General features: G+C 51.9%; 2 protein-coding genes across 45 annotated transcripts in view; both read left to right on the top strand.

Moving 5' to 3' along the window:
* The window catches only part of LOC110484130 (transcription factor 4), a 110,257-nt gene that overhangs the window by 10,130 nt on the left and 75,678 nt on the right, over nucleotides 1-24,449 (top strand). For 39 of the 44 annotated variants that reach the window (XR_014951348.1, XR_014951350.1, XR_014951347.1 and 36 more), the window contains one exon: nucleotides 22,942-23,003. The exons of the other annotated variants lie outside the window; for them this stretch is intronic. Coding sequence is in view for 34 of the 39 variants with exons in the window: in XM_085566764.1 (XP_085422890.1) it covers nucleotides 22,942-23,003 (62 nt within the window). In the remaining 5 variants the exon portion in view is untranslated. The remainder of the gene's footprint in view (nucleotides 1-22,941; nucleotides 23,004-24,449) is intronic. 44 annotated transcript variants of the gene reach the window in all.
* Nucleotides 47-22,934, top strand: LOC146763925 (uncharacterized). Its single transcript, XM_085567332.1, has 6 exons — nucleotides 47-126; nucleotides 2,813-2,967; nucleotides 7,228-7,365; nucleotides 7,459-7,609; nucleotides 18,548-21,653; nucleotides 21,725-22,934. Exons 1-5 carry the CDS (start codon nucleotides 47-49, stop codon nucleotides 20,166-20,168), a joined length of 2,145 nt encoding a protein of 714 aa, XP_085423458.1. The 3' UTR covers nucleotides 20,169-21,653; nucleotides 21,725-22,934.

Below are 24,449 nucleotides of genomic sequence, written 5' to 3'. Positions count from 1 at the left end.
GGCTTCCCATGCAGCTCCGGCCCTCCTGCCTGTGCCCAGCTTCGCCATGGCCGGGCGGCGCCGCGGGCTGGAACGGACGGGCTCCTTCTTTGTCATCCGTGTGCGCGGCGCCCGGCTTCGTCACGCGTGTGGGGGTACGGTCCCCTTAGTCACATGGGTGTGCCCGTGCAGACGCCCGGCTTTGTCACACATGTACATCCCTTTGTCATGCGTGTGCGTGGTGCCCTCTTTGTCACGGGTGTATTGCCTGCTCCATCCTGTATGTGTGTGTATCCTCCATCCTCCATGTGTGTGTATCCTCCATGTGTGTGTATCCTCCATGTGTGTGTATCCTCCATCCTCCATGTCTGTGTATCCTCCATGTGTGTGTATCCTCAATCCTCCATGTGTGTATATCCTTCATCCTATATATGTGTGTATATCCTCCATCCTATGTCTGTGCATCCTCCATCCTCCATGTGTGTATATCCTTCATCCTATATATGTGTGTATATCCTCCATCCTGTCTGTGCATCCTCCATCCTCCATGTGTGTATATCCTCCATGTCTGTGTATCCTCCATCCTCCATGTGTGTATATCCTCCATCCTCCATGTGTGTGTATCCTCCATACTATATGTGTGTATATCCTCCATCCTATATGTGTGTATATCCTCCATCCTATGTGTGTGTATATCCTCCACCCTATATATGTCTGTGCACCCTCCATCCTCCATGTGTGTATATCCTCCATCCTATGTGTGTGTATCCTCCATCCTCCATGTGTGTATATCCTCCATCCTATATGTGTGTATCCTCCACCCTATGTGTGTGTGTGTATCCTCCACACTATCTATGTGTGTATCCTCCATCCTACATATATTTCTGTATGTCCTCCACCCTGTATGTGCGTGTGACCCCGTGATCCCAGCAAAGTGCATGTCAAAAACCCAAACCCAAGCCTTCTGGGACACCACAGATGTAGAGATCAGCATTCCTGCCGGGGGAATCGTAGGGATCCACAAATGGCAAACCACAGAAATCCCCGTGTTCATTCTTAGGCGTGGATGTAATCCCTAAGAAAACAGGGATTCGCTTCTTTTTGTGCTGGAGAATCTAAAAATCAGACTGGCTCCTGGTGCTGCTTTCCTGCTGAAAATTTGGGATTGTGGGGTTAACGTGCTGTTCCGTCGCCTGTACATTTAAATGCGTTCAACCTATTTGATAAATAACTGCTCCCGAGCTTTGGTGATATTAAATCCAGCTAAATAAGATTCCCCATGGAATATCAAGGCTCTAATTGAATCTCAGGGGTTCTGGGCCCGTTCGCCAAACAGCCTTTGAGTTGTTTTTGTTCCTGACGTCAGCCCAAGGCTTGATTGAATTATGGCCTTGGACTGCGGGAGCACCTGCCAGGGCCACTGCGCTGAAGAGTCCGGCAGCGTTTCCAGGCCAAAGCTCGGCGGGAAGTTTGTGGCTGGAATACAAACTTCAGCCAGGGAGCAGAACTGGCAAACCCAAATCGATTCCCTCCGCTCTCCTCTTCCCTCACCGCTGCTCCCACGCCGCTCCTTGGGTGCTCCCCTTTCTCGGGGCGACCGCGGGATGCGGCGGAGGGGAGCTGAAATATTGGCACCTCATGAAATGGCACACAACGGATTGTTTGTTTGGGATCTCGGGAACAAAGACGGGCAGGGAAGAGGCTGGGGCACCGTCAGGCGCTGCAATTCCGGTGGCACCGGGCACGGCCTCGCTTTCCTCGTGTTTTTAAGGGACAAGTGACAGCGGGTGTTTTGGGAGAGAAGCAGGGATGAGGCTGGGGCACCGTCAGGCGCTGCAATGCCAGTGGCACCGGGCACGGCCTCGCTTTCCTCGTGTTTTTAAGGGACAAGTGACAGTGGGTGTTTTGGGAGAGGGGCAGGGATGAGGCTGGGGCAGCGTCAGGCGCTGCAATGCCAGTGGCACCGGGCATGGCCTCGCTTTCCTCGTGTTTTTAAGGGACAAGTGACAGTGGGTGTTTTGGGAGAGAAGCAGGGAAGAGGCTGGGGCAGCGTCAGGCGCTGCAATTCCGGTGGCACCGGGCATGGCCTCGCTTTCCTCGTGTTTTTAAGGGACAAGTGACAGTGGGTGTTTTGGGAGAGGGGCAGGGATGAGGCTGGGGCACCGTCAGGCGCTGCAATGCCAGTGGCACCGGGCACGGCCTCGCTTTCCTCGTGTTTTTAAGGGACAAGTGACAGTGGGTGTTTTGGGAGAGAAGCCCTCCTGATAACATCAGAGATGGAAGTGGCCTGAGAGCCTGAGACTACAGCAGCACGTCCTGGTTCATCCACAGGAGCATCCGAGCTCCTGGCCTCCTGCTTTTCCCAAGTAGCTGGTTCATCCACAGGAGCATCCGAGCTCCTGGCCTCCTGCTTTTCCCAGGTAGCTGTTTTCCTTGCATTGTGCACAAAATGATGTGCTGGGGCCCGAGCAGAGCCCGGGCCGTTCTTTCTTCACCGGGGTCGGAGTTGTCAGCAAGCGTCGCTTCTCTGGGGTTTTCTGTCCCTAATCCCTTTGTTGATTTTATACTCTTTGGAAACATCCACTTACTTAGGAAATCCTGGGTCTTGTTGGATAAACAGAGGAAAATTCCCATTCCTAAAATTAGCTCTTTTGTAAACACCATGAACGAGAGCATTAATTTATGAACCAGCACATTACCGAATGGACATCGGGCTTTTCCCTCTCCGAAGGTTCCTCTTTTATATCCCATACTTTTTTTTTTTTTGTCTTCTTTACACGGCACATGTTTTTTTGTTTCCCTTCCACGCATTTCCCCCATTCTTGCTCCATAGATTCATGTTTCCATGCTGGAACGTGTGCCGTGTGGAAGCGAGGGCAATTAGCGGCGGCGCGGCGCCCGTGCCCGTGCGATGCGGCGATGGAGAGCTGCAGTCGGTGCAGGGCAGCAATGCTGCCCGAGGCTGCAGCGTGCAGCAGAGCCTGCAACGTGCTGCCTGCTCACCTGCAAGGGCACCCAGCCTGCCTTTAGCCACACCGTGCCCCTGGCAGTGCCCGCTGACTGCAGAATTACTGGCGCTCAGTTGTCTTTTCCTTCCAGCCACGCGCCCCGTTTAGCTGAGGCACCAGGATATTGTCAAACCGAAAATGAATTTATAGGTAGTGGATACAAGGCAGCTCATTTAGGATGGGAAAGGCCCTTGTTATCTGCGCACTGCGGGGCAAGATTTGGGCTTTTAGGGGCAAAACTGGGGACAAAATAGAGTTTTTTTGCAGCAAAAAGCCAGAGTGGAAAGCTCTGCCGTCGCTTTGTGACTGCTGAAACACATTCCAAAAGCAAGGATACTCCTGTGTCCATCCCATGGGTTTGCCTGGATGTGACTTAGGCAGCAGCTCCGGTCCCTTTTAATTTCAACCTTCTCTTGTCTTGTCTAAGGTGCAGAAAATGTTCTTTTTTTAACAGAAGGAAGTGAAACCCCTGTAAGCCAAAACCGAGCAGATAAAGTCATTTTTATTTGCATTTTTCTGCTCCCAGAATCCCCCTCCCTGCAAGTGCTTGTAGCCATCAAACCACAGTATCAGACTAGAAGGGCAGGATGAGTTCTATTAAATATTATATTGAAAGTTTAACTTGAGATAAAACTGGTTTCTAGCATCTTTTGAAGTGTAAAATAATTCCTGCGGCTCTCGGGCACAATTGTGATGTTGATAAACAGGCCAGGCCCTAATGGCGAGTTGTTCTTTCCTTAATCCAAAAGAGCAGGAGCTTAAATAGAAAGTGCAGGATTATAAAAGAAGCAGCTTTATTCCTTTTTCTTTTTTAGAAGAGAAAAGTTGTTCCCTCTTATTCAGCTCAGCTCTGGAAAAATCAACCCGTGACGGTGTCTGGAGGGGTGGGATGGAACCCTCACGGGGAACGCCGAAGGGTCAGCGGCGCCGTGTGTTCACCTCGTCACTTTGGGATTTTATGGACAATATTTACAAAGATGGTGTGCTGCTTTGAGCCCCTTGCAAGACCTGGCTCAGGAGGGAATTGTGATAATCATCTGCCGAGCAGGTTCCCGTTTGCTCACAATTCCATTGGAAAAGGGCAAAAAAAAAAAAGCTGAATAAGGCCAGGAGTGGATTCAGAGCTGCGAGCTGCCAGGGATGGCAGGGACTGGAGGCAGAGCATTGTTCCTGCTCCTGGCCACCGTGCTGGAGCCTGGGAATGGAAGGGAATGGAAAGGAAGGGAATGGAAGGGAATGGAAGGGAATGGAAGGGAATGGAGAGGAAGGGAAGGGAAAGGAAGGGAAGGGAATGGAAAGGAAGGGAAGGGAATGGAAAGGAAGGGAATGGAGAGGAAGGGAAGGGAAAGGAAGGGAAGGGAATGGAATGGAAGGGAATGGAAGGGAATGGAAAGGAAGGGAATGGAAGGGAATGGAGAGGAAGGGAAGGGAATGGAAAGGAAGGGAATGGAAGGGAATGGAAAGGGAGGGAAGGGAATGGAAAGGAAAGGAATGGAAAGGAAGGGAATGGAAAGGAAAGGAATGGAAAGGAAAGGAAGGGAATGGAAGGGAATGGAAAGGGAGGGAAGGGAATGGAAAGGAAGGGAAGGGAATGGAAAGGAAGGGAATGGAAAGGAAGGGAAGGGAATGGAAATGAAAGGAATGGAAAGGAAGGGAAGGGAGGCCAGGCTGCTGGCTCGTGTCACAGATGGCACCCATCTCCCTACTGCCACTCGGATCAAACAGCGGCATGTGAATCGAGCGGAAGCATCGAGGCGCCTCCCTGGAGATAAGGCAGCTTTAGCTCCCTTTAAGATAAGGGTTTAAGGTGCCTCTTTTCAAGGGATCTCTCTTCATCCCTCTTGTACAAGCCTGCTTTGAGGCAGCTGCAGTTAAATGGGATCAATCCCATCCCAGCTGTCCCCCAGGGCTGCCGAAATCCCCGTGTTGTGGAAGTCCCTGTTTGTTTTAGGCCCTCCAACACTTGTGCTGTCTCTGAAGAATCGGGAGCCCACCTGACACAGCCTGGCAGCCCCAGCCTGGGGCGTTCTCCTTTCTTATTTATGGATTTATTACATTTATCCCATTTATTAAAGACTGCCACCGTGCTTGGTGTTGTGCTTTTGCGAGGGTTAATTGGTTCCAGTTGCAGAGTTAATTGATTTCGCTTGCCTCCCGAGGAGGAGATGTGAAATGGAGGCTCCTGTGAGGGTGACACTTCCCGGGAGAGGCAAACACCTCCTCTCCCCTTCCTGCGAGGTACAATTCCCCTTTGCACCTAAAGAGAGGCACTGTTTGCTGCCTCACCGTTTCATCTCATCCTAGAAAATTCCTTCCGAGTGGCAGGGAGTCTCTGCACTCCTCAACATCCCCAGCATTAGCAGCTTTGGATTCGCTTCCAAGGCGGTGACTAATAGCAACACATTCCAGCTCGTTATTCCGACACTTTTGACTCAGTCCCAAATTTGCTATTTTGCTCTCTCAAAATCATTGTGACAACTTCTTTTTCCGGCTTGAAAAAGGATCCTTTAGAGTTTCCTGAGAGGACTTGCAGGAAAAAACTTCTCATTCACTGGTGGTTCCGTATGGAATCATCAAAAATTTGGGCAGCTCTCTGCCTAATCCTGGATTTAGGAATTTTTGGTGTCCGTCTCACCTGGAATTCTGACAAACGGCTACTTCTCTTTGTCATTAGAGAGAGCTAATTAATAAAGAAGGGAGAGATAATATGGAAAATGCTATCTGGGCAGCTTGGGAACCTTGACTTTTTTTATCCAGAGTCCTGGAATGGTTTGGGTTGGGAGGGACTTGACCACTCACCTCGTTCCAACCCCGCAGGGAACCTTCCTCTACTCCAGGTTGTTTTTTTGGGAATAAGAAGTGCTGCAGCTCCGTAGGCACTTGTGCAGGCACTTCCTCTTTTTATCCATCAGCGGGAAATGAAAACTCCCATTTCCTTGCTTGCTTGGGTGGCTGAAGCCTCCTTGAAGCACACGTGCCATCATTTGGCCTATTCAGCTGCTCCTCGTGCCGGTGCTTGTGCCTCCGTTCACCTCCAGCGCGCCTTCGGAGAGGGGAAGGATGAATATGGATGAAGGCATGAGTAGAAGGGCCGGGAGCGATTTCAGCGCTTCTCCCGCTCCGTGTGCCAGCCTCCCCACACAGGAATTTTCCTGCTGCTTTTTCCTGGAAAGGGTCGGCTGCCATCAGGGGCTGCGCAGAGTCCCGTTCCTGGAGGTGTCCGTGGCATTCTGCTCTCCAGGTTGGACTCCATGATCCTGGGGGCTTTTCCAACCTCAGTGATGCACTCAGGAATAGGTGAGCTAGGAAAAGAAGGGCTCTGTCATTTATTTATTTGAGCTTGACAGAAGAATTGCTTTTTCTCCTATGTCCCTTAGCGTTTCAGTGGGATCTGGTATTTGCAGGGATTGAGAAGTTGGTTCCTTCCGGCATTTTGAAGTGATTTTAAAATGGTTTTCTCCGTCGCTTTGTAAGGATGTGGTAAACATTTTTCCCTTTTAAAAAAAATTCCCTGCCATGCTTCTCACCAGTGCATGTTCCTCATTTCCTTGGCCTACAGTTAAATATAAACATCTTTAAAAAACCAGGGATATATTCCCACACACCACATTATCCCGATCCGGCGTAAGCATCTGCGGTTGTAAGTGCACTTCATTTCACCTAATTAAGTTATTTAGTCATTTACACATTAGCGATGTACTACAGATTCCACTCTGACAGGAGCTGCGTGTAATTACACCCCATTGCCCTGCTCTGGCTGGGACAGCATCACCCCGACCCCAAGGCAGGGTGCAAACCTGAGGGGCTGCGAGGCAAATCCAGGAATGTTCCGGGTCACCGGCTCCGCTGTGGAGAGAGGGAACGTCCTCAGGAGCCGCCCTGAGGTGAGCCAGAGGCCAGCCACCATTCCCGACCCGCTGCTTCCGAGGTTGGAATTCCTGCAATCAAGAAGGTTTGTGAAGGCACAGCTCCGCTCGTTTCACTTTTGCCCCTGCGTTTTGGTGGTTTCTTGATGGAAACTGATCTTCCAACAATTTGGTGGCCATCCATTGCTTCCTTCCACCATGAGAGCTCCTCCTCAGTGGTGTTGGATTCTTCCCTGGGATTCCAGGCAGGCCTGGCCCAGGGGCTGCCCCTGGATCCCTGGCAGTGCCCGGGCTGGCCGGGACTGGGAGCACCTGGCACAATGGGAGGTGTCCCTACCATGGCAAGGGTGGCTTTGAGGTCCTTCCCACCCAAGAGGAGTTCCACCGGCTGCGGCTGCCTCGCGTCCCCGACACGCCGAACGCCGCGCGTGTGCGGCGCCGGGAATCGGCGGTGACATGCCGAAATCCCGTGGATCCCCGCCAGGTCCGTGCAGCTCCGGCTCCTCTGCCGTGTAAAATCTATTTAAAGCTCTCGGTTCGCAGAGGAAACACCTCTAACCTTCCGACGTGGCGTTGAGATGACAGCCTACTCGTGGAATTCCCAGGTTCTTCCATCGGGGAAGATCTGCGGGACCCAAATAACGCAAACCCGTCGCCGCGCTTCCGAGACGCCGCCGTGACGTCCCTGAGCGTGGCACGCCGTTCCGGAGGCACGGAGTCCTCTGGAATCCTCTCCTGCTGGGATTTAACGGCGAGGTCCTTGGAGTGAAGAGGCCAGTGTCCTCCTTCCGTTGGAGTTTCCAGCTCTGTGTTCAATTCACGCTTCCCTTGGATGCAGCTCCAGGGCCGGGGAGCTGCAGAGGAGCTGCACAGGAGCTTTGGATGCGGGTTTGGAGTGCCAGGAGAAAGGGAATGGCTTCCTTCTGTCCGAGGGCAGGCTTAGATGGGATGTTGAGAAGGAATTGCTGGCTGGGAGAGTGGGCACAGGGTGCCCAGAGCAGCTGGGGCTGCCCCTGGATCCCTGGCAGTGCCCAGGGCCAGGCTGGACGGGGCTTGGAGCAGCCTGGCACGGTGGAAGGTGTCCCTGGAGTGCATCAAAACCAACTGTGGATGGATATGGAAATAACAGGAGCAGTAAGGAGGATAAAGCAGGTGCTCGTTTGAGGTTTTAACTCCTACTGTTTATTGGAGCTCCCAACGTGAGGACCAACTTTGCCACTTTCTTTGTCACACTATCCAAAGGGAAATATCCCCGATGGAAAACCAGAGAGCCTAAGTAGATCTCTTTGGTCTCACAGGCAGCCCATTAATTTGCTCAAATTAAATATTATCTTTAAATATTGCAAGGTTAAATGTCCACTGATAATGGATTTAGACGGCCATTAAGGTTTAATTGCTCCCTAATGGAGTTGGCCCAAGACATTTATTTGATAGAACTTCTTGAAAAGGGACTAAAAGCACCAGGAGGGTTTTTTCCACCGGTCTTTTTTCATATCCATGTAGGAGATTAAATTCCATTTTCATTTAATGCTGTGGGACCTGGTCTGGAGAATCACAGAATCCCAGAATGGCTGAGGTTGGAAAAGATTTGCAAGGTCACCGAATCCAACCTGCGAGCGACTGCCGACCAGGAAAAGATTCCAGAGTGGCTGGAACAAAGTGGGAGGATGATCCCAGCTGGCTCAGACCTTCCTCCACCCCACAGCTCCTGGCAGGAGGGTGGAGCCAGCAAGGACTGGGAATTCTTTCCGTGGAAGTTTCCCGCTGTTTACAGCAATCTTGCAGGACTCTTTTATGGCAGGAAGGAGATCAATATCCCTATTTTCTTGGATAGTGGCTCATGTTTCAAGCCTGGAAGGACCTTAATCATGAGGAGATGTTATCCTGTAAATGGGATGTTTTTCTTTTCCAGCAATGTTTAATGAGATCCTATCAAGGAAAAGACTTCCTTAAAAGAAAGGAAGATGCTGCTCTCCCTGTCACAGTTTTATATCAGCAATTAAAACATCCCTGGGACATGGTCCTGCTTGGATTTTGCCTTTTCCATGCAATTCCTGTCGTGGCAATAATGAATCAGGCAGAATTTTCCTTCCTTTTCCCTCCTCTGAATCTCCTGAGAGCAAACAAGAAGCAAGAGTTGAGAATTAATTTTAGTTTACAGGGAAGCCCCTTTGGTGTGTGGGATAACACAGATCCACGTGGAGCCATCAAACCTTTCTGACCACACTGAGCCACCCTTGGCCTCCCCTCGGGCTCCAGGCAGGAAGATTTCCTGTTCCGTGGAAAGCTCTTGTTGATTCAGAATGCATGAGACACATTCGGGAAATTAATTAACTATTAATGAATCCTTCCCCATTCTTGCCATATTTGATGGCTTTACCGTATCCACGGAATGCTATTTTAGTAGTTTATGATTGGCTTGATGAGGCAAGGAAGGAAAACAAACTGGGGGAAAAAATCCAACAAAAACCTGCAAAACGAATAGACTTCTGAGGAGAGATTTTTTTTTTTCCCCAAGCTGTCATTGCAAGAGGAAATGGAAAGTTTGTTTTGGGAGGGCTTTTACCTCAGGGGTCAGCTCTCCTTTCCCTGGAGTGTTCTTCCTTTGTGGATGATCCGGGTGGATTTGGGGATATTCCCAGTGTGCAGCAGGGCAAAGGAAACCTGTGCTTTCCACGGCTCCAAACTCTGCTCCGATCACCTGGAGGAGTGGGGCAAGGAGCAGAAAGGAAATCCTTGGATTTGGGGATATTCCCAGTGTGCAGCAGGGCAAAGGAAACCTGTGCTTTCCACAGCTCCAAACTCTGCTCTGTTCACACGGAGGAGTGGGGCAAGGCAAAAAGGAAATCCTTGGATTTGGGGATATTCCCAGTGTGCAGCAGGGCAAAGGAAACCTGTGCTTTCCACAGCTCCAAACTCTGCTCTGTTCACATGGAGGAGTGGGGCAAGGCAAAAAGGAAATCCTTGGATTTGGGGATATTCCCAGTGTGCAGCAGGGCAAAGGAAACCTGTGCTTTCCACAGCTCCAAACTCTGCCCCGTTCACACGGAGGAGTGGGGCAAGGCAAAAAGGAAATCCTTGGATTTGGGGATATTCCCAGTGTGCAGCAGGGCAAAGGAAACCTGTGCTTTCCACAGCTCCAAACTCTGCCCCGTTCACACGGAGGAGTGGGGCAAGGCAAAAAGGAAATCCTTGGATTTGGGGATATTCCCAGTGTGCAGCAGGGCAAAGGAAACCTGTGCTTTCCACAGCTCCAAACTCTGCTCTGTTCACACGGAGGAGTGGGGCAAGGCAAAAAGGAAATCCTTGGATTTGGGGATATTCCCAGTGTGCAGCAGGGCAAAGGAAACCTGTGCTTTCCACAGCTCCAAACTCTGCTCCGTTCACACGGAGGAGTGGGGCAAGGCAAAAAGGAAATCCTTGTTTTTACAAACAATGCTGGAAAGCGCTTTGTGCCATTTGCTTCCAAAGTTTGGGAGTCCAGAAATTGCAAACAGGAAGCAAAATCCTCTTGTTTTTCCCTTTTTGCCCAAGTCAAGTCATCTTGTTTGCTTCCCTTTTTTAACCATTTCCCGGGAATCCGTGGTGGCTCTTTTTTGCCATAGGGTGCGGTACAGATTCCTAAGAAAACAAGTTGGATCCCAGTAGAACAGGGGCTTTGATTTATTTATTTGGAAAACCGGTGCCAGGGTGGGCTGGGTTTGAACTCCAACCTCCTCGTGAGGGAGCAGAGGCGAAACAAAGAGGAGAATCCTTCCTCAGGAGCTTAAAGCAGGAATCTACAGCGAGGGAGAACAGATGGATGGACAGATTGGGGAGCCCGGGAAAACAAAGAGCTGGTATTGTTGGGCAGGAATCGCTGCGCTCGCCTCATCCTGGCAGCTCACCCCAAACGTGGGCACAGCTCACCCCAAACGCGGGCACAGCTCACCCCAAACAGGGCTGTGGAACGTGGGCACAGCTCACCCCAAACGTGGGCACAGCTCACCCCAAACAGGGCTGGCTCTGGAACGTGGGCACAGCTCACCCCAAACAGGGCTGGCTCTGGAACGCGGGCACAGCTCACCCCAAACGTGGGCACAGCTCACCCCAAACAGGGCTGGCTCTGGAACGTGGGCACAACTCTAGCAGTGACCCTGGCTGTGGGAGAGGCTGGAGAGGCCACGCAGCTTTGGGGCAGAGGTGGCACGCAGGACACGAGGAGAGTGTGGATGGCACCAGCCGTGCCACCCTCTGGGCTTTCAGCAGCAATGGAAGTGCTGCCCCGGGCTTCTCATTTCAGTTCCATCCTCAGGAATTTTGGTGCCATCACGGCTCCTCCCTGGCTTTGCTGAGGTCCCTGGAGCTGGGTTGGGTGAGCCTGTGATTTCCTCTCCTCCCAATCCCCATTCCCATTGAAATCCCCGATGGCTCTCATCGGCCGGCATTGGTGCTTCCGTGGAATTCTGCAAAATGTTCCTGCTGTTCCTCGGGCAGGGACAATGGCTAAAACGAGCAACGATGGTGAGCGAGGCTCTGCTGCAGCTGCTGCAATGCTGCTGCAATGCTGAACAGCTTGGGATGCGCAGCGCTGGGCCCGGATAAACCCTCCAAGCTCTCCTGCACTTCTCCTTCCCCACGCCATTTTCTAGCCAGGTGCTGCAGTGCTGCTGGGGAAGGGTTTCTCTGCTGGGGAAGCAAACGAGACACGCTTTGGTTCCCCCCGGGGGAGCAGCAGCTGTGCTGGTGGCACTGCAGCACGCTGGAGCCAACAAGGAAAGCTTTATTCCATGGCACAGGCCTGGCTTCCCTGGGAATGAGCTCCCAAGGGTGCTCCCGGCATGGCCAAAAAGCCACAGACACTTCCCTTCTGCTCGTGTCGGGATGCTTTGGGATGGGAGGGATTTTATCAGCATCCCATTGCAATCCCTGCCGAGAACAGGGATGCTTCCAGGTTCCTCCAAGCCCCATCCAGGCTGGCCTTGGACACTTGCTTTTCCTTTTCCTTGACTTTTTCCCTCCTCCTTCTCCACTCCGATTGATGGAATGACTCCCTGGGAGTTGTTTCTTGCCATCCTTGAAAAAGCCCTGGAAGCACAAAATGTTAGAATAGTGTTAAGTCTATTTTTGACAGGAAGGCTGGAAATGTAAACTGGGGTCGATCCGCTGGAGGGGATGATCAAGGCAGGATTGTTAAATCCCGGGAAATTGCTAATTTATTGATTTTCTCACCTAATTTTGATTTCGGGTGCTGAGCGAATGAATGGCTGAGAGCTGATTTGCATCTCACAGGAACTGGAGACTTTGCATTTAGAACTCGCCGACAAAAATCAAATCCGTTCTTCCCGTTCCCTGCTTTCCTTTGGAATTGTGAAGGGGCTTCTCGAGGGTTCCAGCCCTGCTTTGGGAAGAGCATGGGCCAGGATCTCAGCAGGTTTTACTCCAAGGGAGTGGGGTGGGGATGGATCCCTTCGGAATCGCTGGCAGGCACAAGCACTGGCGAGCAGGAATGTGCAACTCTGGAGCCAGCCTGGAAATGTTGGGGTGTTCACCTGCAGAAGGGATGGAACCAGGAGAGCCCAGAACCCTGCCAGGACCACAGGCACTGGGACAGCACACAGGGACTGCCTCCCACTGCCAGAGGGGATCTGGGCATGGAATTGCTGGGGCTGCCCCCGGAATGCAAAGGTGCCATTCCCTCAAATCCTGGCTGTCAGTGCCTCTGGCTGAGCTGGCAGCAGCTCAGGGGGAGGTCAGGCGAGGTGACACCGCCGTCCCCACGCTGCTGGGTCAGGGAGGTCACGCTCAATTCCCTGCTCCCAGCACTGGCTCTGCAACCTCGTGGTGCCAGAGAGGATCCACAGTCCTTGGCACGGGCAGCCGTGTCTGGGAGCCGGCTCCTTTCCATTCCAAGCCTGCTTTTCCTCCTGCGGCAACGTCAGACTTGCTGGACGGGTTCCAGCTTTAAACAGATGTGAAGAAAAGGCTCGACTAGGAATGTGGCTTTGGTTTTTTTTTCCCCCTCTTGTTCCTTTGTGGGAACACCCACCTGAGCTCACCTTGCTGTCTGTGTGCAGGAGCTGATTGAATTGAGGCTCTCGTGCCGGGCTGGCTCCATCCCGCTCCAGTTCAGGGCTCCGACGGCCTCATTTCCTCAGGCTCTGCAGACAGGATCTAATGGGATTTTGGGAAGCACAGAGCTCCTCTGGAGTGTTGGGTGGTGTCTGGAACATCCTGGAACAGTGGCAGATCTCCCTGCCCGCGGCTGGGGTGGCACTGGATGGGGCTTGAAGGTCCCTTCCGACCCAAGGCATGCCAGGATTCTGCCAGCGTTGGCAATCCACTTGTGGCAATCCTGTCCCTTTAAATCCCTCTTGGAGGTTTGGCTTTAAAGCTGAAACCCAGGGAAAAAACAACAAATGAAATCAGTGGCAAAAGTGACCGAACGAGCCGAAAACTCGGCTCGCTCCCATTTGATTCATCTCTGAAACAAGCTGGAGACTTGTGAATTTTCCCAAAGTGCCATGGCAACATCCAGCTCTGTTTTGCAGCTTAGGAAATGTATTTTTGGAACTCCTGACTCACCCCCTTGACTATTTCTGCTGGACTAGGAGAATGTGTTTCCTTTTGCTTTCGTGCCGCGATTCAGCAGGAAAAGAGGAGCGGTTCCCTCCTGGTTTGCATCATGTGCTGCCGGGGGAGTGTTGGCAGGGCTCCCTGTGAGGGATGGAGCTGCAGGCTCTGCTCTGAGAGAGGGGAGCCAAGGCTGCAGGAAGCACGAGCATGGCTGGGTCTGAATTCAGGGATGTGAAGGGACATTTTCCACGAGCCCAGCTTGCTCCAAGCGTGTTCCGGTGCGGCGTTCCGAAGCTCCTCTGCTCTGGTGCATCCACGCCAAGGCAACGCAGGGGATGCAGAGTGACTGCTGAAAACCAGCCTGGTGCAGAGCTGTGCCTGCTGGATCTAAATCCTGATGGAATTCTGATTCCACTCTTCCCCGGCGCTCCTGGTAAAATACAATCGGGAGCATCTCAGTAGTAAACACCGAGCGCTTCAACTGCCTTTTTGCCTTGCTTATTTTCCCTGCAAAGTCTTCCCTCTTTGTCAAAAGTCAAGGGAAAAAAACAAAAAACATCTTCGGGAGGGCTGGATTCTGATTCAGAAGGAGACACTGAGCACAGCCAACAGCATTTTATAGCTGCTTCCACTTTAATTTGGGAAGCAGCCTATTTAAATATGCTAATGGTATGCACAGCCATTGGAACAGAATCCAGGCTATAAACTTCCCACTGAGAGCAGGAAAGCTGCGGCTGCCTCCCGACGTGTTTGCCAACTCCTTTATTAGGAGTTTGCTATCAAATCCTCCTGGACAAAGGTCACAGGAAAAGGAGCTGGGTCGTTTCCGACATTCCCGGTTATTTGCGCTGCGATTCCCCGCCTTTGTGGAAGTGCAGAATAATTGGGGATTTTAAGGATCATCAAGGACACCTTCCACTACCCCAGCCCCGTCCAAGCCGACCTTGGCCACTGCTGGGGATGGAGCAGCCTGAGCTTCTCCAGACAGCAAGCTGGGCTGGGCTCAAAACTGAGCTGAAACCCGAGCTCAAAACCCAGCTAATTCGGGATTAGAGGAGTCATTAGCACGAGTTTGCCTTTCTCCCTCATTACTGAGCTCCGAGGAAACCCGTGCAACGGCAGGAAGGGCCAAAAGGATCAATATTTGCACTCTGATCAATTTGCTCCGAAATTGTCTTCATTTCCCCAGCACCTTGATAGACAAATCTGTCATGAGCTGCCAAAGTGAGGAGTGTGCCCAGATTTGGCACCCAATTATTTTCCAGGGGTAATTAACAGGGAATTGGAGCTCCCTGGAAGCTGCGGTGGATCCCTGGATTCGATGCAGTTTTATCTCTGTGGAAGTGGGAATGAACCTGTTTCTTTCTATCCATGTGTCCCCATGTGAGTTGGATCCTTGGAGCAAACCCCTGGCTCCAGAACCCAACTGCTCACATTCCCAAAGTGAACCCCTTGGATTTTCCCAAGTGACGTGGATGTCCCTGGAACTGGTTTACAAGGGTGCTCAGAAGCATTTCGGTTGGTTTATTGTATTTTTTGGGGCAGAATTTTTGGGAAGCGGACAGAAGGTCGGGCTTCACTTTGGAAGCAGAGCAGTGAGGAGTGCTTGGAGAAGAGACAGTGATTATTGGACTTTGTGACAGGAAGTCATTGAGAATTTCCTGAAAGGAGTCAAAGCCGAGTGGATTCGCGTTGTGCTCGGAGATTTGGGACTGCTGAGATATTTATAGGAAAAATCCGAGAGGTTGTACGTGGTTTCCATTATCCAGATTTCTTATAAAAAATAAATACGCAGCCAGCTCGGGGCTGCCTTTGCTGCCTCTGCAGCAAAACCTGGTCATGCTGCATGGGGCTGGGCTGAGAGGCTGATTCACTCTGCCCAATTCCTACAGAGCAGGAGCACAGCCAGGGATTGGTGCTGGCATTTCTGGGAAATGCTGAAATACAGATTTGGGGATGGGCTCAGCAAAGCGGGTCCACGCTGTTGTGATTCTCTTGGGGAAATCGGGGTGATTCGGATTTTATTGACACAGCAATTCATCAAGAGCTGCTTCACTAAGATTATTCCTTACATTTGGGATGGGGATTGGAGCGAGGAAGTCATAAATTCTGGAAACCGAGGGGGTCAGCTGGTCCTATCCATTTAATTTTCCAGTAAATTTGGGGCGTTTTTATCCAAATCCCTCCAGTTGTGTCCCGCTATGTTTTAACAATGAATCTAAAACATATTTATCCTCGTTAGTTCCCCTCTGCACACAATGGCTTTTGTTTGGCTCCCACTTGTGCTGCGTGTGAACTTCCTTCCTTCCGAGCTCCCGTTCCCAGCTGGGCTGGAGCAGGAGCTGGAAAGTCTCGCAGCGTCCCCGGGGACTGCAGTTTGTTCTCCAGCCCAGGGGAGGAGGAACCGGCTCCTCCCGAGCGCCCCGGGACACCGGGACGGGGGTGATGTACTCCTGGGATTTAGGGGGCAGCTGAAGGGGCCCGGCTGCGGATCTGAGACCCTGCTCAGCCCCGGGAGCTCAGCCCCGGGAGCTCAGCCCCTAGTTCCAGGAGCTCAGCCCCGGGAGTTCAACCCCTGTTCCAGGAGCTCAGCCCCGGGAGCTCAGCCCTGGGAGTTCAGCCCCTGTTCCAGGAGCTCAGCCCCGGGAGTTCAACCCTGGGAGTTCAGCCCCAGCCCCGGGAGCTCAGCCCCAGGAGCTCAGCCCCAGCCCCAGGAGCTCAGCCCCAGGAGCTCAGCCTTGGACAGCAACCCAGGGGAACCCAGACATTCCCAAAAAACACAACAGCTCACGGTGGTGGGGGGGAGTGTCTCATTTTGACAAGCTCTGCTCCATTGTCACCTTGCTGTTCATTGTCCAGTTCCACCTTTAGCCCGGGCAGTCCCATCCCACTGGTTTTTCTCTTTATTCCACCTTGTTTGTACTCCTGGATTTGGATCACTGTCCTTGCTCCCAGCTAGAGCAGGAGTTGTTTTGTCTCCTTGTGCTGGACCCACGCAGCAAAGCAGCACGGACAGGAAAACAGGTTAAACAGTCCTTGGTGGCACTGAAATAAAATCCACTTTAAAGAGATGTATCCTAAATAATAGGCTTCCCCTTGGCACGTTGATGGATCTCTCCAGCAGGTTTTAAAGGCAGCTGCTAAAGAATAGGCTGGGGAAAAAAAAGAAAAAAAAGAAGTTCAAGTGTATCCAAAGTCTCTCTCTCATGTTTATAGCACAGTTTTATTACTGAAGGTAAGACAGATCACCTCCAGCACTAATATTGGGATTAGCAAAGTGTTGGAAAGCCATTAGCTTTCCTCACCTTCCTAATTGCTGCTTCTTTGGGAGAGCAGGAAAACTCGGGATCACGGAGGAGCTTTGTGCCTGCCCCTGCCTCTGCTGGGGGTTCCTCCCAGGAAATTCCTGCCTTTCCTTGAGGAAATTCCTGCCTTTCCTTGAGGAAATTCCTGCCTTTCCTTGAGGAAATTCCTGCCTTTCCTTGAGGAAATTCCTGTCTTTCCTCGAGGAAAATCCTGCGTTTCCTCAAGGAAATTCCTGCCTTTCCTCCCAGGAAATTCCTGCCTTTTCTCAAGGAAATTCTTGCCTTTCCTCGAGGAAAATGCTGCCTTTCCTCCCAGGAAATTCCTGCCTTTCCTTGAGGAAATTCCTGCCTTTCCTTCCAGGAAATTCCTGCCTTTCCTTGAGGAAATTCCAGCCTTTCCTTCCAGGAAATTCCTGCCTTTCCTTGAGGAAATTCCTGCCTTTCCTCCCAGGAAAATCCTGCCTTTCCTCCCAGGAAATTCCTGCCTTTCCTTGAGGAAATTCCTGCCTTTCCTCCCAGGAAATTCCTGCCTTTCCTCCCAGGAAATTCCTGCCTTTCCTTGAGGAAATTCCTGCCTTTCCTTCCAGGAAATTCCTGCCTTTCCTCTGAGGAAATTCCTGCCTTTCCTTCCAGGAAAATGCTGCCTTTCCTCCCAGGAAAATGCTGCCTTTCCTCCCAGGAAAATGCTGCCTTTCCTTGAGGAAATTCCTGCCTTTCCTTGAGGAAATTCCTGCCTTTCCTCCCAAGAAAATCCTGCCTTTCCTCCGAGGAAAATGCTGCCTTTCCTTGAGGAAATTCCTGCCTTTCCTTGAGGAAAATCCTGCCTTTCCTCCCAGGAAATTCCTGCCTTTCCTGGGTTACTTTGGCTCTGCTGGGATTTGTTCCTTCAGATCAACTCCAAACCCACGCTGCCCTTTGCTTCTCGGAGGAACCAGCACAGGGTGCTAGAAAAATCCTTTCCTGCAGCACAAAGAAAGCACTTTTATCCCTTTTAAAGACAAACCTTGAACAAATGACAATTCCCAGTTCATTGTGACATTCCTGCAGCTGCACCGTGGCTTCTGGGATGGTTTGGGCTGGAAGGACCCTCAGGAAAATCCCGTTCCAGCTCTACCAAGGGCCCAACGGGATGGAGAGTCCACAGCTTGAGCTGCCCGTGTGAATAAAAACCAGTCTTAGATTTCTGGCCTAAATTCAAATAGAAGTGACTCAAAGCTGGAATAAAACAGCAATTGGGATAGAAAAAAAAAAACAACAAAAAAAAACCTCTTCCAGCTGCTCCCAAGCTGTTTGTCCCTTTTCATGAAAGCCACCTCTCTCTTTGTTTACTCACTTCTAAACACGGATAATTCAATCAACTGGGCTCCAGCTCCATCCTGGATTTGTGGAAATCCCCTCCTCCGGGGGCAGACCCGGGAAGGATTTTGGGCAGAGGGGCAAAAACAGGAGGGGAGCAAAGCCCGTCTCTCCTCGGCACGCAGAGCTTTGCCTGCCATATGTTTGGAAGTGGAGCTGCTGTCCCAAATGCCAAGAGGTGTTGAAGGCTAGCTGGGTGTTTTGGGGATGATTGGTCCATATTTTACAGTTTTCCCAGTCGCATTGTTGTCGGAAGGATGCTGTGGGTTGTAAATATGTTCTGGAGCTGGGTAAAAATAGCTCGATTACCATATTCTGATGGATAACAATTGCCACGCTCCGAAACCTCGGGAAGAGGCTGGGGCTGCAGAAAGGATGGGCCGGAGCTTGGCAGCTCCCTGGGGTGGTCCTGGGACAAAGCCTGGTGTCCTGGCACCCTCACGGCCGGGTTCCACCTCACACCTCTGTTCCACCTCAGTTCCACCTCACACCTCTGTTCCAGCTTGGGCTGGGTTGGTACCAGAGTTCCACCTCAGTTCCACCTCAGTTCCACCTCAGTTCCACCTCAGTTCCACCTCTGTTCCACCTCAGTTCCACCTCAGTTCCACCTCAGTTCCACCTCTGTTCCACCTCTGTTCCAGCTTGGGCTGGGTTTGTACCTCAGTTCCACCTCAGTTCCACCTCACACCTCAGTTCCACCTCAGTTCCACCTCAGTTCCACCTCTGTTCCACCTCTGTTCCAGCTTGGGCTGGGTTTGTACCTCAGTTCCACCTCAGTTCCACTTCACACCTCAGTTCCACCTCAGTTCCACCTCAGTTCCAGCTCAGTTCCAGCTTGGCCTGGGTTTGTACCACAGTTCCACCTCAGTTCCAGCTTGGCCTGGGTTTGTACCTCAGTTCCACCTCAGTTCCAGCTCAGTTCCACCTCAGTTCCAGCTTGGGCTGGGTTGGTACCTCAGTTCCACCTCAGTTCCAGCTTGGCCTGGCTTTGTGCCGGAGTTTCCACCACAATTTCACCTCCTGGGTTTGGTTTGTACCTCAGTTCCACCTCAGTTCCACCTCAGTTCCACCTCGGTTCCAGCTTGGCCTGGGTTTGTACCTCAGTTCCACCTCAGTTCCACCTCAGTTCCAGCTTGGCCTGGGTTTGTGCCTCAGTTCCACCTCAGTTCCAGCTTGGCCTGGGTTTGTACCTCAGTTCCACCTCAGTTCCACCTCAGTTCCAGCTCAGTTCCAGCTTGGGCTGGGTTTGTACCTCAGTTCCACCTCTGTTCCAGCTCAGTTCCAGCTTGGCCTGGGTTTATACCTCAGTTCCACCTCAGTTCCAGCTTGGCCTGGGTTTGTACCACAGTTCCACCTCAGTTCCACCTCACACCTCTGTTCCAGCTTGGGCTGGGTTTGTACCACAGTTCCACCTCAGTTCCACCTCAGTTCCACCTCAGTTCCAGCTTGGCCTGGGTTTGTACCTCAGTTCCACCTCAGTTCCAGCTTGGCCTGGGTTTGTACCTCAGTTCCACCTCAGTTCCACCTCAGTTCCACCTCAGTTCCACCTCAGTTCCAGCTTGGCCTGGGTTGGTACCTCAGTTCCACCTCAGTTCCAGCTTGGCCTGGGTTGGTACCAGAGTTCCACCTCAGTTCCAGCTTGGCCTGGCTTTGTGCCGGAGTTTCCACCACAATTTCACCTCCTGGGTTTGGTTTGTACCTCAGTTCCCACCTCAGTTCCACCTCAGTTCCACCTCTGTTCCACCTCAGTTCCACCTCTGTTCCAGCTTGGCCTGGGTTTGTACCTCAGTTCCACCTCAGTTCCACCTCTGTTCCACCTCAGTTCCACCTCAGTTCCACCTCAGTTCCAGCTTGGCCTGGCTTTGTGCCGGAGTTTCCACCACAATTTCACCTCCTGGGTTTGGTTTGTACCTCAGTTCCCACCTCAGTTCCACCTCCTGACCTCGGCTTGGCTTTGCACTGTTGCCACCAAGCCGAGTGCCAGGGATGAACATTCCAGCAGGGTCCTGCAGCACATTCCAGGAGACGTGGCTGAATTTCTCCTGCCGTGGTGCAGCAGGGCCGTCATTTATTCCTTCCACGAGACACTTGTGGGATAATTTAGCTCTTAATGACCCGTCGGCTGAGAAAGTACAGGATGTGCTGCAGCCACCTCGGAATGCCGGGCCTCTTTCCCAGCTGGAATTACAGAGGTGCTCTCTTGATTAGGAGCTGCTGGGTGGGGGTGCTGAGCCATGGAAGCGTTTCCATCTTTCCCTTCCAGGTGGTTTCCCAGGATCTCAGGTTTTAATGAGCCCCCTCAGCAAGGAGCTGCTGTCTTCTGGGAGCAGGCTGGAGCTCTGGAAGTTTCTGTCGAGCATATGGACAGGTTGAAAGGTAGCAGCAGTAAAGGGCAGAGCTCAGAGGTAGGAGATGAAGAAGCCTTCAAAGCCTCCAAAATTTTGGTTCCTCACCAAAATCTGGCGCTCCAAAGTGCCAGAGCATTCCTCGGTGTGAGGCGTGCCCAAAAAGAGCCAAGAATCTGGCCAGGGAAGGGTAAGGAGCAGCTGTGGAGGCCAGGAGAGCTTTGGATTCAACCTTGGGATGGGTTGGGGATGTCCTTCCACCCAAGGCCAGGGAACAAAGCAAAGGTTGAAATAAGAACCCTCTCAGCCACGCACGCTTTGGGAGGCTGAGAGGAGCAGGGACACAGCAGAACAGGGAGAGCAGGGCCTGGAAAACAGGAAAAAAATAGGAAAAAAATAGGAAAAGAGCCGTGCTGGCTCCTGGGATGGCGTGGGCAAGGGTGAGCTCAGCCCTGCAGCACAATGCCATCCTGTGCTGGGAACACTTCAGGTTTTGTTGACATCGCTGTCCTTTCTCAGCTGGGGTCTCCCAACTCTCCCGTGGGTATTTGGAGGAAAAAATTGTGGAATTGCAGAAGGGAAATTTCCAAGTATTCGAGGCCTTCATCCTTCCCTGCCTGTTGTTTTGGGCTTTTCTTCTCATGTCGTCCTGATGATATTTAGAGCAAAACCTTCAAAAAAAGATGGGATCAATGGATGTGCATTTTAAATTTTCCAGTCCTTTAGCTTATCAAATATCCAGGTTTCTTCTTCCCTTGATCTTCCTCTTTAATCCTTCTTCTGTATTTTGTCGAGCTTGGTTTTTTCATGTAGTTTTTCAACGTAAGACTCGGATAAATCCAAGTTCTTTTGAAGAGCGGAACAGCAGGAAAGGTCTCAATCCACCAACCAGGCTTGTTGAAATCCATTGGGATTAGCAGGCCCAATTGAAGGTGTTTTGGGAAGCAGCAATCCCAAAGTTTATCCTGCTGCAGTGGGATAAGGATCTTGGCTCTGCCCCACCCTGCTTGCTTTGGACAATTCCTGCAAATCCTGGAATTTCCAGCCCATCCTGGAAGTGTTTTGGGCAGGAGCTGTGCAGTGAGATGTCCTGAGGTCCCTCCAAACCCATCCTGGAAGTGTTTTGGGCAGGAGCTGTGCAGTGAGATGTCCTGCTTTGGACAATTCCTGCAAATCCTGGAATTTCCAGCCCATCCTGGAAGTGTTTTGGGCAGGAGCTGTGCAGTGAGATGTCCTGAGGTCCCTCCAAACCCATCCTGGAAGTGTTTTGGGCTTGGAGCAGCAGGAGCTGTGCAGTGAGATGTCCTGAGGTCCCTCCACTTCTTTCTTTAGAGCATTGCCAACTCTGGCCGTGGCGAGGTATTGCTTTAATGAGAAGCTCAAGGGCCTTTTGCTAATTACCAGCCAATAATTGCACTCGGTTCCTGCCTTGTGTCAACCCGCTTGGATCTGATTAGGGAGAAAGAAATGGATTTATCCGTCAGGGTTACTTCATTAAAGCTCCTCGCTGATGCTTCGCAGAGGGTCGGGAGCGCTTGGCGCCTTGTGGGTGAAATCCCAGGAAAACCTGGGAGAAAAGTGCTGGAGATGCAGCTCAAATCCTGGCTGTGCCCATCCCTGACGTGCCCCTGCTCGGAGCACCCCAAAAATCCCTTTGGGCCCAGGTTCTTGGGTGTCTTCCCTTCCAGGATCGCTCCGGGTGGGCACCAGGGCTGGAGCCCGCTGCTCCTGCTGGCTCAGGAGCTGTGCCCGTCACACCCTGGGATGGCATCCCGTGGTTCTGAGTGGGAGATGGATCAGGGCTCCCCGACTTAATTGCCTGTTACATAACACAACTGATATTTTAAAAAAATCTGCCTAATTAACCTAATGGAATGGTTGATCGGATCTGTCAGGGAAATGATCCACAGTTTCTTTTTATTTTTTTTTTTTCCCGGAGCTTAATTAAATATTTACCTTCGAGTGTCTCGTGCTATTAATGTGTTCATCTATTACACAGAGAATAGAAATCCTAATTGGGGAAAGGATGAAACTCCCGTGAACGTGTCGGGTTGGGAATTTTGGAAGTGCCCAGATTCAGTCTCGGCACCTGCTCGTGACCTTCTCCCTTCCTCCAGCTGATCCTAGAACCTGGATGGGTTTAACCCACGTAGAGAATTCTCCAGGCCAGTGCCACAGGGCTTTGGAGCAAGCTGGGATAGACATCCCTGGCTTAATCCTAAAAATCCCCTGCACCCCAGAGCAGCCAGCGAGAAGTGCAGATCTTCTGGGTGGTGGCAAAGGCCACAGGGTGAACTTCACCTCAGCTCTGTCCCACCCGAGCTCTTCGTGTGGTCACTCCCTCTGTTCCTCTGGAGCAGGAACTGGGGAATCGTGCTGAATTCCGATGAGTTCTGGAGCCTCGGCTCCTCACGCCTGCTTCTTAATTAAAGGCACCGGGAGATTAATTGGAACCGTTAATTTCCCCGTGCCCTCGCAAAAGGCGCCAATGATTTCCGCGAAGCCTAAAGAACTTTTTTGTCCACAGATGTAGAAGACAGAACTAGCTCAGGGTCCTGGGGGAATGCAGGACATCCGAGTCCGTCCCGGGTAAGTAGAATCTAATCTTTATCCCCAGGCGCGCTTGCTGCAGATGGAAATGTGTGATCCCGGGAGCCGAGGCGGCCCGGGAACTCGGATTCTCATTAAAATGGCTCCTTGGAATGTTCCATTGCAACCCTCAGCCTGCCACGGGCTCTGGCTGTGGGAGAAGCCGAGTCCATCCGTGAGATCCTTCCACCCCAAAGCGTTCCTGACCATCTGTGAACACCCATTAACCAATTCCCGACGGGCTCAGGCCGTCCCCCGACCCCAAAAGCACGGGTGGAGCAGAGGCTGCTTCCCAGCCCGTGGATTTTTGGGGATTTTGGGATCGGAGGTGATGCCCAGCCCTCCTCCCTGTGCTGTGACTTCCTTGCCCTTCCCACCTCACCCGCTGCAGCGTGGGGTTCAATCCCTTCTCCTCGGGGAATTCTGTCCCTGGAGCATCCAGGCCAGCCCACCCATCAGGGAGCAGAATTCCCAAGCTCCGGCTCGGCGGTCGCTGGGATGCAGGACACAGCTGGGCCCGGGTGGACAATCGGGCACATTTTTGGTGACACCTCAGCACGGTGACAAGAGCACAGCTGGATCCTCCCAGTGGGAGCAACCCCATCCCAACCGGAGCAGGCTGGGCCTGACTCCTGCAAAAAACTCCTTCCTCACACCCTTATCGAAACGCCTTTCAATTACTCCTTAATTATTTCCCAATTAACTCGAAGGATCGGCGCCGTGCAGCTCCGGAGTAACGAGGAAGAGCAGGTCCTTCATCCCCTCCTCAGGCTCAGCCTTCCTTCGCCTGCCCGCGAGGAAGGAATCCCAGCACCTTTTCTTCTTGCGTCCTGCTTTGCATCCCTGACGTCATTCCCGCTCCCATCTGTCACTTTGATTTTCCTGCCCTTTTTTTTTCTTTTTTTTTCTTTTTTTTTTCTTTTTTTTTTTCCCCCCTTGACACTTGTATTGCTTCCGAGGGAAAAATGTTTTGAAAAGGAAATGGGGAATTGGCACACACCGATTATTTCTGCCTCCAAAGCCTTGAATGAAGTGGGGGGAGATAGAAAGAAAAGGAGCACGAGCCTGGGAAGGATTCGGGAATTTGAATCGAGGCCGGGCATTAAGTCGCGGAATTATTCCGCAAACAGCCTGACCTCGCTTTTTCCTGCTGGAATGGAATTCCCACAGCGGGAGCCCCGGTTCCTCCGGAGCCTTTTCTTCCAGCTTGAAGCAGGAGGACTCCTCCGAGAGGGATTTGTGCTGCTCTGCCCCGCACGGAATTTCAGGAGCATCATCCCAGGCCTGCAGTCCCGTCAATGAGCTGAGCGTCGGAAAAACGACGCTAAAATCCCTGGAATGTGACGTTCCGGACCAGCCAGCGGGGTGGGGAGGGGGAAAAAAACCCACAGGAACCATTTTCCTTAGGGCAACCTTCTGATGGATAAGGAATTGTGTGGATTTCTG

Source organism: Lonchura striata, chromosome Z (assembly GCF_050655825.1).
Source record: "Lonchura striata isolate lonStrDom1 chromosome Z, ASM5065582v1, whole genome shotgun sequence".
Taxonomy (NCBI): domain Eukaryota; kingdom Metazoa; phylum Chordata; class Aves; order Passeriformes; family Estrildidae; genus Lonchura; species Lonchura striata.
This window is presented reverse-complemented; position numbering and strand designations above follow the sequence as displayed.